The sequence below is a fragment of the Elgaria multicarinata genome, chromosome 10 (genome assembly GCF_023053635.1).
Source record: "Elgaria multicarinata webbii isolate HBS135686 ecotype San Diego chromosome 10, rElgMul1.1.pri, whole genome shotgun sequence".
Lineage (NCBI taxonomy): Eukaryota > Metazoa > Chordata > Lepidosauria > Squamata > Anguidae > Elgaria > Elgaria multicarinata.
In genome coordinates, this window is record NC_086180.1 from 14812692 (window position 1) to 14827034 (window position 14343).

Consider the following 14343-nt stretch of genomic DNA (forward strand, 5'->3'; position numbering starts at 1 on the left):
TGGTTGATGCCAGAAAGGAAGGCTGAATGCTAAAGGGCCTGGGGGTGGGGTGGATATTTCCCTTTCTATGTTGATTTTTTATTTTGTTCAAATCCCGCAGTCTCTTTTTTAATTATTTTTCACAGACACGGAATAACTAAAGTGGAACCTTAAACAGATCAATTTCACTTGCTGAAATAGAGTGCAAGCTTATTTGCCCCACAAGGCTCTTTTTTGGGACAGGAATAAGAGAAAGAAGGTGGGAAGAATTACATTTTTAAAAAAGAAAAGAAATAGAGAGTATTTTTATAGAGGACATTTTATTTTTATTATTGTTATTATTATTATTTATTGCATTTCTCTACTGCCCAATAGCTGAAGCTCTCTGGGCGGGCATCCAAACTGCTTCCTGTGAATTGTCTCAGTAATTCTTTGCAACAGTCCTGTAAGGTAGATGACTAATATTATCCTCATATTGCAGCTGGGAAATCTACGGTTAACAGGCAGTGGCTTGCCTAACGAAAACACACACACGCATACGACAGCTCTGTACATGAACGTGAATTCACCTACTGAATTCAGGCAAAGATTTGAACCAACAAACTTCTGCTTGTTTAGATGTTGGACCAACTTATTACTAGAGTGTGTATGCAAATGGAAATTCTCCACTCTATTTGAGCGCAGAGAAACTTCAGCTAGTCCAAAACAGGGTAGCAAGATTATTAACAGAGCCTGGCTAACAAGTCCACATTACACCAGTTCTTTTTCAGCTTCACTGGCTGCCAGTCCATATCCAGGACCGATTCAAAGTGCTGATATTAATATTCAAAGCTCTAAACGGCTTGGGGTCAGGTTAGCTGAAGGATCATCTGCTCCCATATGTACCTGCCTAGATTTTCAGGGGTCCTTCTCCATAAGCCCCTGCCCAAGTAAGCAAGGCAGGTGGCTACCAGGTAGAGGACCTTTTTTTGCTGGGGCATCCCTCCGGCTGTGAAATGAGCTCCCTAGACAGCTTCGCCTGACACCCACATGGTACTCTTTTTGGCACCAAGTGAAGACCTTTTTACTTTCCCAGTGTTTTAGCATTTTATCATCCTAGCCTTTTAACTATACTGTTTTAAACTTTTGCGGCCCATTGACACATGCCATATATTACTTTCATATCGCTTTCGTACTGTACACTGATGGTGCTATATAAATAAATAAATAATGTTATATGCTGCTTGGTGTAGATGTGTCATGGGCCCCAACAGTTGTCAGTGCTCTTCAAAACCACTATAAAGCAGTAGTGTAGATCCTGCCTATGTGACTTTGCTGTTGCATTTTGTTGTATTTTTTATGGTGGTATTATTATTGTTCTTATTATTATTACTCCACCTTACTGCTCCTTTTATTGTATCATACCGTTTTATTGTAATTGGAATTGTTTTTAATGTTATGTTTTAATATTGTATTTTAAAAGTGTTTTTAATATTTATATGTGAACCGCTTAGGATTTTATTACATTTAGCGGTATATCTCACAAATAAAATAAATAAATAAAATCCTACAATCCATGTGGGCTGCCTTGAAAATTCAGAGCCTTCAGTGTGGTGGCCCCCTTCCTATGGAATTCCCTGCCTGAGGACAGGCAGGCACCAACTTTGTATTCCTTCTGTCGCCTCCTGAAAACATTGTTGTTCCAGGAAGCCTTCCCTTAATGACCAGCTGCAGTTTTATTTGCACTTTCTTTCTTTTGAAAATTTATTTTTAATGTGTGTTTTTCTTTTATTGTATTTGTTCACCGCTCCAAAATTCTTGAATGCGGAGCAGTGTATAAATATTGTAAATCAGAGGCAAGGAACTAATCGAGGCCCTTTTAGGGACCTCTGAAGGAAGAGGTCGCAGCACAAGGGGAGTGGGAGGGGAGCTCTTCCCCTCTGGAGCAACAGCAGCAACAGCTCATAAGCTCATACTGTTTGTAAGCAAGGCTTATCCATTCTGGACTGCTGACCCATTCTGACATCTCCTGCATATCCCTACCCAAGACATTGCATCCATCTTCTGAGGCCCTCCTCTAGGTATCTCTGCCAAATGGTTTTGGAAAGTCCTCCCAAAAGAGGCTTACCTGCTGCCTATGCTGTGGCCTATTTTGTATCAGGTAAAGACTTTTTAAAAAATAATAATCCCAGGCTTTTAAATCTTAAAACCTTTTAGGGTACAATCCCTTTGTGATGAGAGTAAGCCTCTGAACTCGGATGCTAACAGTCACCCTATGCATGGCGGGAGAAGCAGCAGAGGCAATTTTGCCTCCCTGTCCTCTTGCCCTGCATGTTTGCTAGACATGTTTTTGATGGTTTTAAATTTTGTATGCTTTTTTAATGTTTACTGTTTTTAACTTTTGTATTTAGCCCAGAGAGCTTCGGCTATGGGGTGGTATATAAATGTAATAAATAAATAATTAACAATTTATCTCAGTCCATTTTTTGGCCAACGTTTAACCAATTTGCACCAGCTAGAATCAAACACGGACCCAAATGCAAGCTGCAGTCTGTACATTTCCAATCTTGCAATGTGATTTGCGCAACAAAAAGTGTTCAGAAAATGCATACCTTTGAAAAAGCGCGCAAATGTTCTTTAATCAACGGGAGGAAAATGCATAAATTTTAAAAATGTGGCTAATTGATGTGCACATTTGGAGAAACGCACAGAAAAACAGGCACTTTTTTTGTGCAGGGAAAAACAACAACAAAGCTCACAATATGATAGGGACACGTGAGCCAGAATGAGATTTGGGGTAGAAATCAGAGAGTCTCAATGGGTTCAGGTTTTTGCTGATTCACACTAGGGCTGTGCAAGCTTCGGATTTGGAATTGACACAGCATCACTCAATCTGCAAAGGCTTAGTCCATTGTTGCCAATGAGAAGAGAATGCTACAATGCATGCTGGGAGTTGTAGGCCTTTTTTCCTCTCGTCACACTAGAGCTGTGCACAAAAGCGGCGGATTGTACACAAAATGGCTGCCATGCCTCGGAATTCCGAATCCGAAGCTTGTACAGCCCTAATTCATACATCACTAGTATAGACCCCATGAAGCTTCCTGGACCAGTGGCCTGACTTGATGTAAGACAGTTCCCATATGTACCTATGAAAGGGGATAAGAGGAGTCTTCCCTAAGAAAGGAATTTCAAAGCCACAGAGAAGATCCTCTCCCATGTCCTAACCAAGTACAACAACGATGTTAGTGGGATGAACTGGAGAGCCTGCCCAGAAGATCTTAATGAGCAGGGAGACTCATATGACCAAGGGGATGCTATCTTTCATGACAGTCGACATCTGACTCTGCCCTGTGTGCAGGGGGAGAAGACCCAGGACTCAGCACCAAAAATATTTGCAACGCCCTGCCTCACTTGTAGCATATCATACTTCATCATCATGCAGAAACCAAAAATAAAACAAAATCTGCTGCCAAGATAGACAGATGAATGGAGAGACAGACAGACAGACACATGTGCTATATTCTTGGATTGATTTCACTCACCAGTTTGCAACACAAAGGCCAGAACCACCAGAGGAGAGCAAGACCAAGCAATAGTAACAATACGAGAATAGCTATAAGTGCACCGATGCCACTTGCCTATGGAAAAGGGTGAGTGAAAGAGAATAATTAATACATAAGCATCTGCAAAGCCACCACCTTTCCCTCTATGAACATGCCTAGGTATTAAAATCTGTAGGAGAGGCCCTCTTCGAGAACGCCAATACCTACAGAGGGTTGTTTGTCAGGTATGAGTGAAAGGGCTTTCTCCTGGGTTGCCCCCAAACTACAGAATGCACTCACTCTACCATTGGTCCTTGGTCTTTAGAAAGGTTGTGAAGATGCATCTCTTCAACTTAAGCTTTCTAAAACAAGTGGTTTGTAATGTTTTTTTTTATGGTTTTTAATGTTCTTGTTTTAATTGTTTTATTGTTTGAAAAACGTTGCACTGATGTCATTTTAGCAGATAAGCTGGTATATAAATGTTAATAATAGATTAAATTAAGTTAAAATTGCATCGGCTCATAATATCACTTATGCACTACATGATTTGACAAATTTATTCACTATTCCAAATTCATATTCTTCCATTCGTTTAAGAATATGAATCAATTTCTATTTACTTTGATTCATAATCCTAATCAAAAGGGGAGGTAACTTCACTCGTACAGTTAGTGAGTAGCATTTCAGATCCAAGTACATCAGAACAGCCACCATCCAAATATACTCCATGTTAGGAGTTTTAAAAAGTGTGATGTGCCATCCCTACACTTAGGATTTTCTTCTATCATCAATCATCATCATCAACTCTATACTGTCCAATAGCCAAAGCTCTCTGGGCTGTTTACAAAAGATTTAGTTTACAAACTTTAGTTTTTAAACCTGTTGCATACCACCTTGATATCCTCATTATAAAAAATAAAAAATATATATCTGCATTTCAGAACTCTAACCTGGGGGACAAAGGCAAGTTTCAGCATAATAACTTTATTGATGGGATTTTCAGACATTTACATTTGAATTGTCAGGGTGTTAGAATGCAGCAAAATTTGGAACATTTGCGTGAATCTTTAAGACTCATCATATATATCCAGATTGTTTTCTCAGAATCCCCCATTATTTTATTTTAAAGGAATTAGGTTCTTTATGTATTTGCAGTCCAGCCTGGAAGAGATTTTTTGCAGAATGTCAATCCTGAAAGTTATAAATGGAAAGCCTAAATTCATTTGTCCCTCTTCTCACATTTATTTGGTTTTAGCAGTAACTTAAGACTTTAGCTGCAGTCCTATACATGCTTTCCTGAGAGTAAGTCCCATTGAACTCAACAGAACCTACTTCTGAGTAATCATACATAGAACTGTGCTATAGATTTACTTCTGAATAGATTGTCTAAAACTGCAAAGGTTTTAAAAAAATTAAAAATAGAGGCCTTCTGTGGCTACAATATTGAGGATGTAGCTTGTTCATTGTTACATGATTTGCAGAGAAGCTGTTGCTTTCTCTACCAGTAAAAAATCTGCAAATATGTTTCCTTTTTATGAAAATAACAGCCAGGGCTGGGACATCACATGAGAAAGTAGGCTGATCTGGTTTATTAAGGGATTCACACACATTTAAAAATATTTTGAATGAGAATTCAGATAAGTAGATAGACAGGAAAGCCCATATTTGGCCACTTGTAAAGTTTTGCTATTTTCACCTTACTGCCAAAAACATTCTATTTTTGCCAACAAAAGGTCTCAGTGCTTCAATAAACCCAACCTACGTTGTCATTATTTTATCTTTGTTACAATATTTGCATTTTCTGGTTGCAGAACCTAGTTTTTCTTTCTTCTTTTTCCAGTGCAGAAAGCTACATCCTCATTCTACAAAACTAACATTACAAGCAAAACCTGCTTGTGATAGAACTCAGGAGCCTTTTCCACAGGCGTGGATAGAGGCTGGTGGTTGTCTTTAAAGCAACACAGCTGTTTCTCAAAGGAACTTCGCAAGGGAATTGGGTTTGGGAGCCCTCTATTGACTACTGCGCAAGTTCCTAGCAAATGGGTCTCATACGTAAATAATAGCCAGCATACATCAGAGAGAAGGAGAGAGGCGGTGTATATGAGCGACCCAGGGAAACAACTCCTGATTTATGTTTCATGTTTTTACCCCACCCTTCCTCCAAGGGGCTCAGGATGACGTATATGGAATTATATTCCATATATCAGAGGAGGGCAACCCTCAGAGGAGGGCAACCAGGATGATCAGGGTTCTGGAAACAAAGCCCTATGAAGAGAGACTGAAACAACTGGGCATGTTTAGCCTGGAGAAGAGAAGATGGAGGGGAGACATGATAGCACTCTTCAAATACTTAAAAGGTTGTCACACAGAGGAGGGCCAGGATCTCTTCTCGATCCTCCCAGAGTGCAGGACAAGGAATAACGGGCTCAAGTTAAAGGAAGCCAGATTCCAGCTGGACATCAGGAAAAACTTCCTGACTGTTAGAGCAGTACGACAATGGAATCAGTTACCTAGGGAGGCTGTGGGCTCTCCCACACTAGAGGCATTCAAGAGGCAGCTGGACAGCCATCTGTCAGGGATGCTTTAGGGTGGATTCCTGCATTGAGCACGGGGTTGGACTCGATGGCCTTGTAGGCCCCTTCCAACTCTGCTATTCTATGATTCTATGATTCTATGATGATCCCATTTATATCCCAATAACCTTGTGAGGTAGGTTAGATGGAGAGTCTAATTCCAAGATCCATATTATTAGGCCAACTGAAAGATAAGAGAGGATGTTCAAGCTTTTGAGATCAAGAGAGCTCTTTAACAGGCGAGATATTAAGCAGGTGGGCGAAGGGAGGAATTGAGGGAGACTGACTGGATGGTGTGGCTAGGATTTCTGCATAATCAGAGTCTTTGAGATGATGTGGATAATGAGGAGGAGGAGGAGGAGGAGGATTATATCATACATTCAAATTGGGCTGCAAGCCCTTCTCCTACATATCATCCTAAAACTTTGACTATGCACACATCCTGACCACAATATCCATCCAGCCTTTCCCCCCACCTAACCCCAATCCTATTTCTCCTGCCTCCCCAACCTGCTTTTTGTAACATCTTGCCTGTTGAAGAAATCTGGAGATTTAGAAAGTTCGCACATTTGTTATGCTACACAAGAACACAAGAAGAGCCATACTGGACCAGGCCAAGGGTCCATTCAGTCCAGCACTCTGTTCACAGTGGCCAATCAGCTGTTGACCAGAAACCCACGAGCAGGACACACGTGCAACAGCACCCTCCCGCCCATGTTCCTCAGCAACTGGTGTGCACAGCCTTACTGCCTCTGATACTGATCTTTGAGTTGGCTTAATGAAGATATTATACTATATGGATTTTGGAACTTTTCTTATCACCCAACACAAGCTGCCTTTGTTTTGTTTTTGTATTACTGATTGAATATCTTTCAGTCAGCTTCACAGCTAAATAGGCATTTAAACCCTGGTTTCCCCAGACAGTCTATATAAGAGGACGAGTTTAAGTGAATGCAAAAACACAAAGGGCAGAAGCCAAAAGGGCATTTACACCCCCACCAATAGGAATATGGTCCCTTCCACAAGCGGTGGGTCCCACCAATTCCATAGAGCACGCAGAACTCACCACTTACACAAGGGTGATTAAGCACTTCCTACAGGAAGCCCCTAAACGAGCAGAAAGGCTCATTTCTGAAAGGAGGCAGGTCGGTGGAGCTTTGCTCCACCGACCTGCCTCCTTCCACAAATGAGCCTTTCCGCTTGTTTTGGGTTGCCCCAGAATCGCTAAATAGCCTCTGCGCAATCAATGGGGGCTGTTAGCACAACAGAATTAGCAGGGGGTAAGACAATTGGTGGGGGTGTTGGATTCTGCCCAAAGTCAACAACCATGGAAAAGATCAAAGAACTTTTGTAAACCGCCCAGAGAGCTTCGGCTGTGGGGCGGTATATAAATGTAATCAATCAATCAATCAATCAATCAAGGCCCTGCTATTGTATTCCAACATACATGGCTGTAATGCCTAGAATAAGGCAGATCGCTCTGTGGGTAGTTCCACCGAGAAAAGCACTCAAGTCAACAGAACTCCTCCTTCATCTAAGCAGATGTTTTCTACCAGCTCTTAGATACCAACCTCTGAATTCCATGGTTTTGAAAGAAGTAAAAGCAGGATACATCCTTTCGATCTACATAAACCAGATGAATGGACTATCTAATCTAAAAATGGAGTATAGCCCCCAGATTGTTTATTTCATTTCTATTTTAATTCTCTAGGTCTTGTCAGCCATGTACTTACACATTCTGTTGCAGTAATGGTTAAAGAGCTGGAGATGAGTGCCTGCCCTCGGTTCAAACTGACAAAAACATCCATTGTTCTGAAAAAGAAAACAAAAATCACACAAACAAAATTTAATCGTATATTTACTGAGTTGTCTGGCCAGATGCAGTTAAAATAAAACAGGAGAAGGAGGAAGCGAGCCAGATGTTGTGGGTGTCATTGATTTGCTAAACAGCTCGAGCACATGGCCTCAGAGCCAAGCAACGTGGGGTAAATGGTAATGGAAGGGTGTAGGCCTTACTAAGCATGGGGGGGCCAAGCTTCAAACCTTTGTTCTGACAGGGAACAGCAAAAGGCAATGATAAAATGGTTCCTAAACTATACTCCTTTGGACCACAAGTGTGTGTGTGGGGCGGGAGTCTCCAAAATCCCTGCACATCAGCAAAATTAGCATTTCTCCCTGGCATCTAGGTTTCTATGTATAGCAGGTGTGGCAACTGTAGGAGATCTGGAGCCTCCTCCCCACCATGGACCAAACTCCACAGGCCAAACCATTCCCCACCACCACCGGCAACACACACACACACACACATACACACAAAACCTAAACGTGGTGGTTTTCCGTCAAAATTCAGTGGCAAACCACTCCGTACCACTCTGTAGCACTAGGAAGGTTAAATTTAGCTTGTTCTGAAGCTAACTGTAACATTTTCAGCACTGCATCTGTAACATTTCTTTTGTTTCATTTGGGGGGTGAATGGGTGCTAAATTCAGTGATGCATACACAATCCGTATCCAGCAGCTATAATTCCCCGAAAAAATTTACTCTAGAGTATGCGCAGGGGCCCCTATCCAGATCTTAACAGTCTCCCTCACCCTCCATGCGAGGGTCACAATCCAAATTGGGGGCCCTACGGGGGCTCTAGAGCAAAAATGAAGGGAGAGAAAAAGATGTGACTGCTAGGTATGGATTTAAAGTAACATCTGTCTTGGCCCTTGTACAAACAAGCAGTAGCACACTATCCGAGTCCAGTTATATATAACTGCCCAAGTTCCCTGGGAAGCTATTCTACAACAGAGTAGAGCCATACAGTGCATGCCACCTGATGGACAGAGAGCTTTGATGGGGGGGGGGGTTCCTAGGATCATGTCCCAGACCAGCAACCAATTTAACTGAGGGCTTTGCTAGACCTGCCGGCTTACGCCGGCAGGGAGGCGGGGCCAAGGCGCGCTAACGTTAGCGCGCCTCGCCCAGGCTTCCAGACGGCGGAGTCGCAGGGAGGACGCAAACCCTGCGGCGTCCGCCATTTTTTTGTTTGTTTGTTTAAAGGGGCCGCAGGTGGCCCGAAGACTGCGGCAAGGTAAGGGGTGTTTTTTTAAAAACTGGGGGGGGGGGGAAGGATGGCAGGGTAGGTGGCAAGGGGGGAGGGCGGGTGACAGAGGGAGCGCCGCGCGCCGCCCGAGCAAGCAGGCGAGTGGCGCTTGCCCGGGCCCGGAAAAAGCGCGCCATAAGCGAATTCGCTTATGGCGCGTTGGAGGAGGCCTCACTGCGGCCTGCCGCCGGATTCCCCTGTGCGTCATCTGGACGCACAGCAGGGAAACCAGGTCGGAAGGCGCGCTAAGGCCTCGTCTAGCGACACCCTGAGTGTCCTTGGGTAAGCTACAAAGTCATGGCTTCAACTAGGGTTAAATTGTGACCTACCACATTGTGAGGGTCGGACCTAGTGAAGACTGTGAAGCTCTCTGCAACTTAAAAGTGAGGGATGAATGAATGAATGGGGAAAGGCAGTGCCAACAGCTGATCCCTGACCACAGCCCAATCAGGCCTGTGTACGTTGCAAAAGGCTGCTTCACCAAATGGTGTAACTATCAATAGAAAGCCATAACCGCAAATCCTAACCAACATTTCATCCAGGAAGCTATGAAAGATTAAAATAGCTGTTTGACATGAGGCCCCTAAATTAGAAAATACAAGCTTTATTTCATGCCAGTGGTGAAATAGATGAAACAATGGTTAACCATCTCAGAGATGTTGTGCGGTTAAAAGATTTTGGTCCAACTGCAAGATCCTGAGATGTGAAGAACTACATGTAGATGTGAAGTACTCACTCATGTACATAAAAATGTCAGGACTGGCAATAAACATGCTAATTACCACTCTGACAACATACATATTCCATAAAAACCACTAATTATGGATGGTTGAGGCTTTCTGTGCAGAAGAGGCAGGCATCAGAGAAACATTAACAGTGAAGTGGTTTCTCGTTTCTTCAAATAACCCTGGAAATTCCCAAACACATGGCAAAGATTATAGATCAGCAGTTCTTGGCTTCCCTGGCTTTGACAAGAGACACAGCAAGTTTCTATTTATGCTCAGCTTTGAACTGCAAGATAACAGATTTCTGCAAATTTGCAACCAAAAATGGCTCAGGGTGTCCCATAAAGTTTTCTGACTAAGAGGTAATTTGAATCCAGGTCTCCTCAGGCCAACCTCAAAGGGTTCTACTTCTCTCTCTTGGGAGGACCCAGGGGGACAGAGACTCGGGTCCAATACAGTGAATTATACAGATGTCAATATTGACATCCTAAGTAAACCACCCAGAGAGCTTCGGCTATTGGGTGGTATAGAAATGGCACAAGCCCTGATTCAGATTGGGACCAGAACATGGAGGGTAGGAGGGGCTTTTAAGATCTGGATCGGGGACCCTATGCCATTTTTAATCTAAAAATGAACAAAAGATGCAGCTGCTCAGTATGGATTTAAAGTAATCTCTTTTGGCCCTGATCTAAACTGAGGTTCTGAGTCCTTTGAAACTTCTCAGTGCCAGTTGTACACACATCTTACACTTTTCTTTCCATTCTATACTTTACTACTCAGTACTGTGGATTTAGGGGGACTCCAGAAATATAAACAGGGCTGCAGAGGTGATGTTGAGAGCAGATTCTAGCCCATGAATCATCCCCCTGCGAGATAAGAATCACCTCTTTTCCACCCCCACCCCAAAAAACTACAGTTGGTTTGTAAGGGTTTTTCCACCCTCCAGCTGAACTGATGGTTGCAGAGCAGAAAAGATAACATCTTCCATTTTGTTTGCTCATGTAAAGCTTAAGTTGCATGTGGAGGCCTGCTCCAAACCCAAGCAACCCCGGGCCCAAATCAAGTTGCAATTACCCTAATGAAAAGGCTATGCTGGGTTCAGTAGGTTAGAATGCACCCTAGAGGGTTGAACAGTCTTAAAAGAGATTATGTCCCTTTAAGACATCCCAAGCTTTTCTCTAGCAATTGCAGTAAACCGTTTAAACAATTCATGCTTTGCTTTTAAGGTCACTGTGGATAAATCTCAAAGCAGAAGTTCATGATGGCCCAAGTCCTAATTATAGCCATGTTGGTTAACCTACTTTCTCCTTTAAAAGGAGCTGCAGAAATGGAGCAAGCAAAAGGAGGAAACCTTAGCATCACTGATGTCACAGACATTAGCCAATAGGTGCCTGCAACAGTCACAGTAAACCACAGGTACGCACACTGCCCAATTTTAACCGTCTTGAACTCTTTGAAAAATAAAGTTTCTTTAAGGCCTTTTTGTTTAAGGCTGAACTTAAGACAGATTGGATATAATGATATACAGGCAGTGTTTAAACCCACAAAATCTTAATAGGATTTACAAAATGTCATAGTTTAGATGTTATAAATGTCAGATGGGTGGTGCTAACATTCTGCATTTGTGACAGTTTTGCCCTATAATTAAGGGGTGTTGGGAAAAGGTATTAACATATCATTTCAGAGATGAAAGTGGATTAAGCTGAAAGTGGGTTCTTTTGTGATCACAATGAACTTTTAAAAAAAGAACAGAAAAAAAATCCTCTTGGTTTATATAAACATACGACGCTTATCAAAAATATGTTAGCGTGACATCAAAACTGTGATAGCCAAATATGAAATGGAATTCTTGCCCTTGAAAAACAGATTCCTAAATGTAGAAATCTAGCATGCCAGGGGAAAGGCTATTCTAGAATCCTTCTCCCCGACATACTAGCTTTCTAGGTACAAGAACTTTTATGTATATGAAAGAAAATTCAATTATGTGAGTAAACATCTACAAACTGATGGAGTACAGTCCACATATAGATTTACTAGTAAAACTAGCCCCTTTCTTTGGGCAGGATTAGATGTAATATTGGCAAAAATACTCCCGCTCCCACATATAGGAGTGGGAAGAAACTTACAGGGGGGAAAGCAAGTGGGGGTCAGCAGGTGGGAAGGAAGGGAGCTTAATCCCGCAAAGATTCACCAAATCACCTACAAATATCAGTTACCTAGAGAGGGGGGTTAACTCTAAGGTCTGCTGGGGGTGGGATTTTCAGGGGAGAATGAATGAAGAGGGGGAGGATCAGGCACCCCTACCCACCCACTGATTTTATTTATTTGTTTATTTATTATTTTACTTACATTTGTATACCACTCCACAGATTTTGGAGTGGTGAACAAAACAGAGAGGATAAACGAATAAAAACACCATGTTAAAAAAATAACTATTTTAAAAAAGAAACAGAACCCTGTGTTTCCCTTCCTGCTGTGAAGACCTATGCAATTTTGCACAGAAGTAAATCCTACTGTGTTCAATGAAACATAAACCCAGTCTAGTAAGGGTGTTCAGGATTGCAGCCTACACTTATCTGATCATATTAAGTTTACGGGTATAGGACTGCAGCTTCAGGCTACAATCCTATTCAGAGTTACTTAGGAGCAAGCCCCATTGAATTCAGTGGGGTTTCCTTCCAAATAAGCATACACAGAATTGCACCGTTAATGTCTAATTCCACATTTATTTATATCCACACTTGAGGTGGTCTTAACATTTAACGTGCACTGAAATTACATCTCAACCAGAAAATTCCCCCGAAGTTTCTGCAAAATTCCAACTTCCCCTAAATGCCAGTTTCCCAAAGATGCCTCTGCCATTCTGGATCTCTGTCTAAACCTTCAGCTGCCAAGCTGTCTGACAAAAAGCTCAGGCAACAGACTCATTGAGCACATCAAGTATCAAGCTGAAGATAAAAATCCGAAGGAGAACTACTCAACATATCAGGTTTGGTTTCTGATATACAGCTGCAGGCATTAAGAGATGCGAGATTTGACAGAGAGGTTCTAGAAGCTATGGAGTCAAGTCATACAGATCATGCTCACAAAGATAAACATTTCAAGACCCAAGATAATAATCTCATCTCTGAAAATGTCATGTCTGAGAGATAGGAGCAATCCTTTTATTTGTTTTGACCTCTTCGGAATGTATCTACGGCATCTTTCAAGTTCATTTCAGACAGGCTTTGGCTTTTAGACTGACTGGTTTGCAGAAACAGGTTTTAAATGGAAGGCGCTGTTTATTTCTTTGTACTGAAGCATTTTTTTAATGATTTGGTTTTTTTATGTTTTAATTATATTTCTGTATTTCATCTTCTTAAATCGTAGTGTTAGCCATATTGAGCGCTATTTGTAGTGTAGTGGGATTCACATATAATCCATCCATCCAACAATTTGAAAAAGCACTCCATTGTGGACAGCAAAGGACAGCAAAGTCACCAAAGTTTGGAATGATACTATATGGGGCGGCGGGAGTGCAGTGGTTTCTGTATTCAATTTATCAATGTTGGAATGGATTATAGAACATGTGCAATACGAACAATTCTTCAAAATGTAAAATTATTTTGCAATTATTCTAGGGCCCGACCCTGTTCTCGGTGAGACCCGAGAAACGGGGCAGATTCTAGGACTAATCACTGATAAACCCTGTTTCATGTTAAGTTCTCTTCTTCGACTTGGTAAACACAACGACTGACAACTGTAAATAAATCTCAATCATAAGCAGAATTCTTTCTTTTGTGTGTGTCTGGACTCATTAAAAAAATACGGGAGAGAGATATGGTCTGCTGCTGCATGTATACTCATCTTTGGGTCTGTGATGGCCTTTCCCATGTTTTGAATTACAGCTGACATTTCAATCCACTGTAATCTATTTGCAAAGTATTCATTTGCTCCTTTCTTTATGGGCATCCAATAAAGATTGCCATTTTATTAACCATTAAAAAAGATGGGGGGGATTAAATAAAAAAACCATGAAAGACATTTGCTGGAAGTAATAAATAATTTACCTCCAATTTCCACACACTGAAGATTAAACCGACAACTGCTCAAAAAGTTATTAAAGTGATGGTGACTAAAGAGGTTTTAGGAATCAAGGTGCCAGCATTTTTTTTAAAAAAAAAAAACTCAGTGCAAAACACAGTGCAAAAACTCTGCATATTTACTCAGAAGTAAGACCCACTGTATTCCGTAGAGCTTACTCTCAGATACATGTGTAGAAGATTGCTGCCTAAAGTATGCAGCCTGCCATCATGTAGGATTTGGGGCATTTGAGATTTTAAAAATAGATTTGGTTGAAATTTCCTTAATAAGCTCCCTATTCTGTTGTGGGGATTCTTTTACTTAGACATCTGACCTTGCTAGAAATCAGGAACATACTTGCTAGAAATCAAGAACATCAGAAAACCATAGGCTAA

General features: G+C 41.6%; 1 protein-coding gene across 3 annotated transcripts in view; it reads right to left on the minus strand.

Annotated features, from left to right (window-relative positions):
- ANTXR2 (ANTXR cell adhesion molecule 2) overlaps positions 1-14343 on the minus strand; it is a 157400-nt gene that overhangs the window by 75988 nt on the left and 67069 nt on the right. For 2 of the 3 annotated variants that reach the window (XR_010025885.1, XM_063135231.1), the window contains exons 11-12: positions 7807-7885; positions 3501-3596 (exon numbers count right to left, since the gene is read on the minus strand). Coding sequence is in view for 2 of the 3 variants with exons in the window: in XM_063135231.1 (XP_062991301.1) it covers positions 3501-3596; positions 7807-7885 (175 nt within the window). In the remaining variant the exon portion in view is untranslated. The remainder of the gene's footprint in view (positions 1-3500; positions 3597-7806; positions 7886-14343) is intronic. The other variant, XM_063135232.1, reaches the window with a different exon arrangement.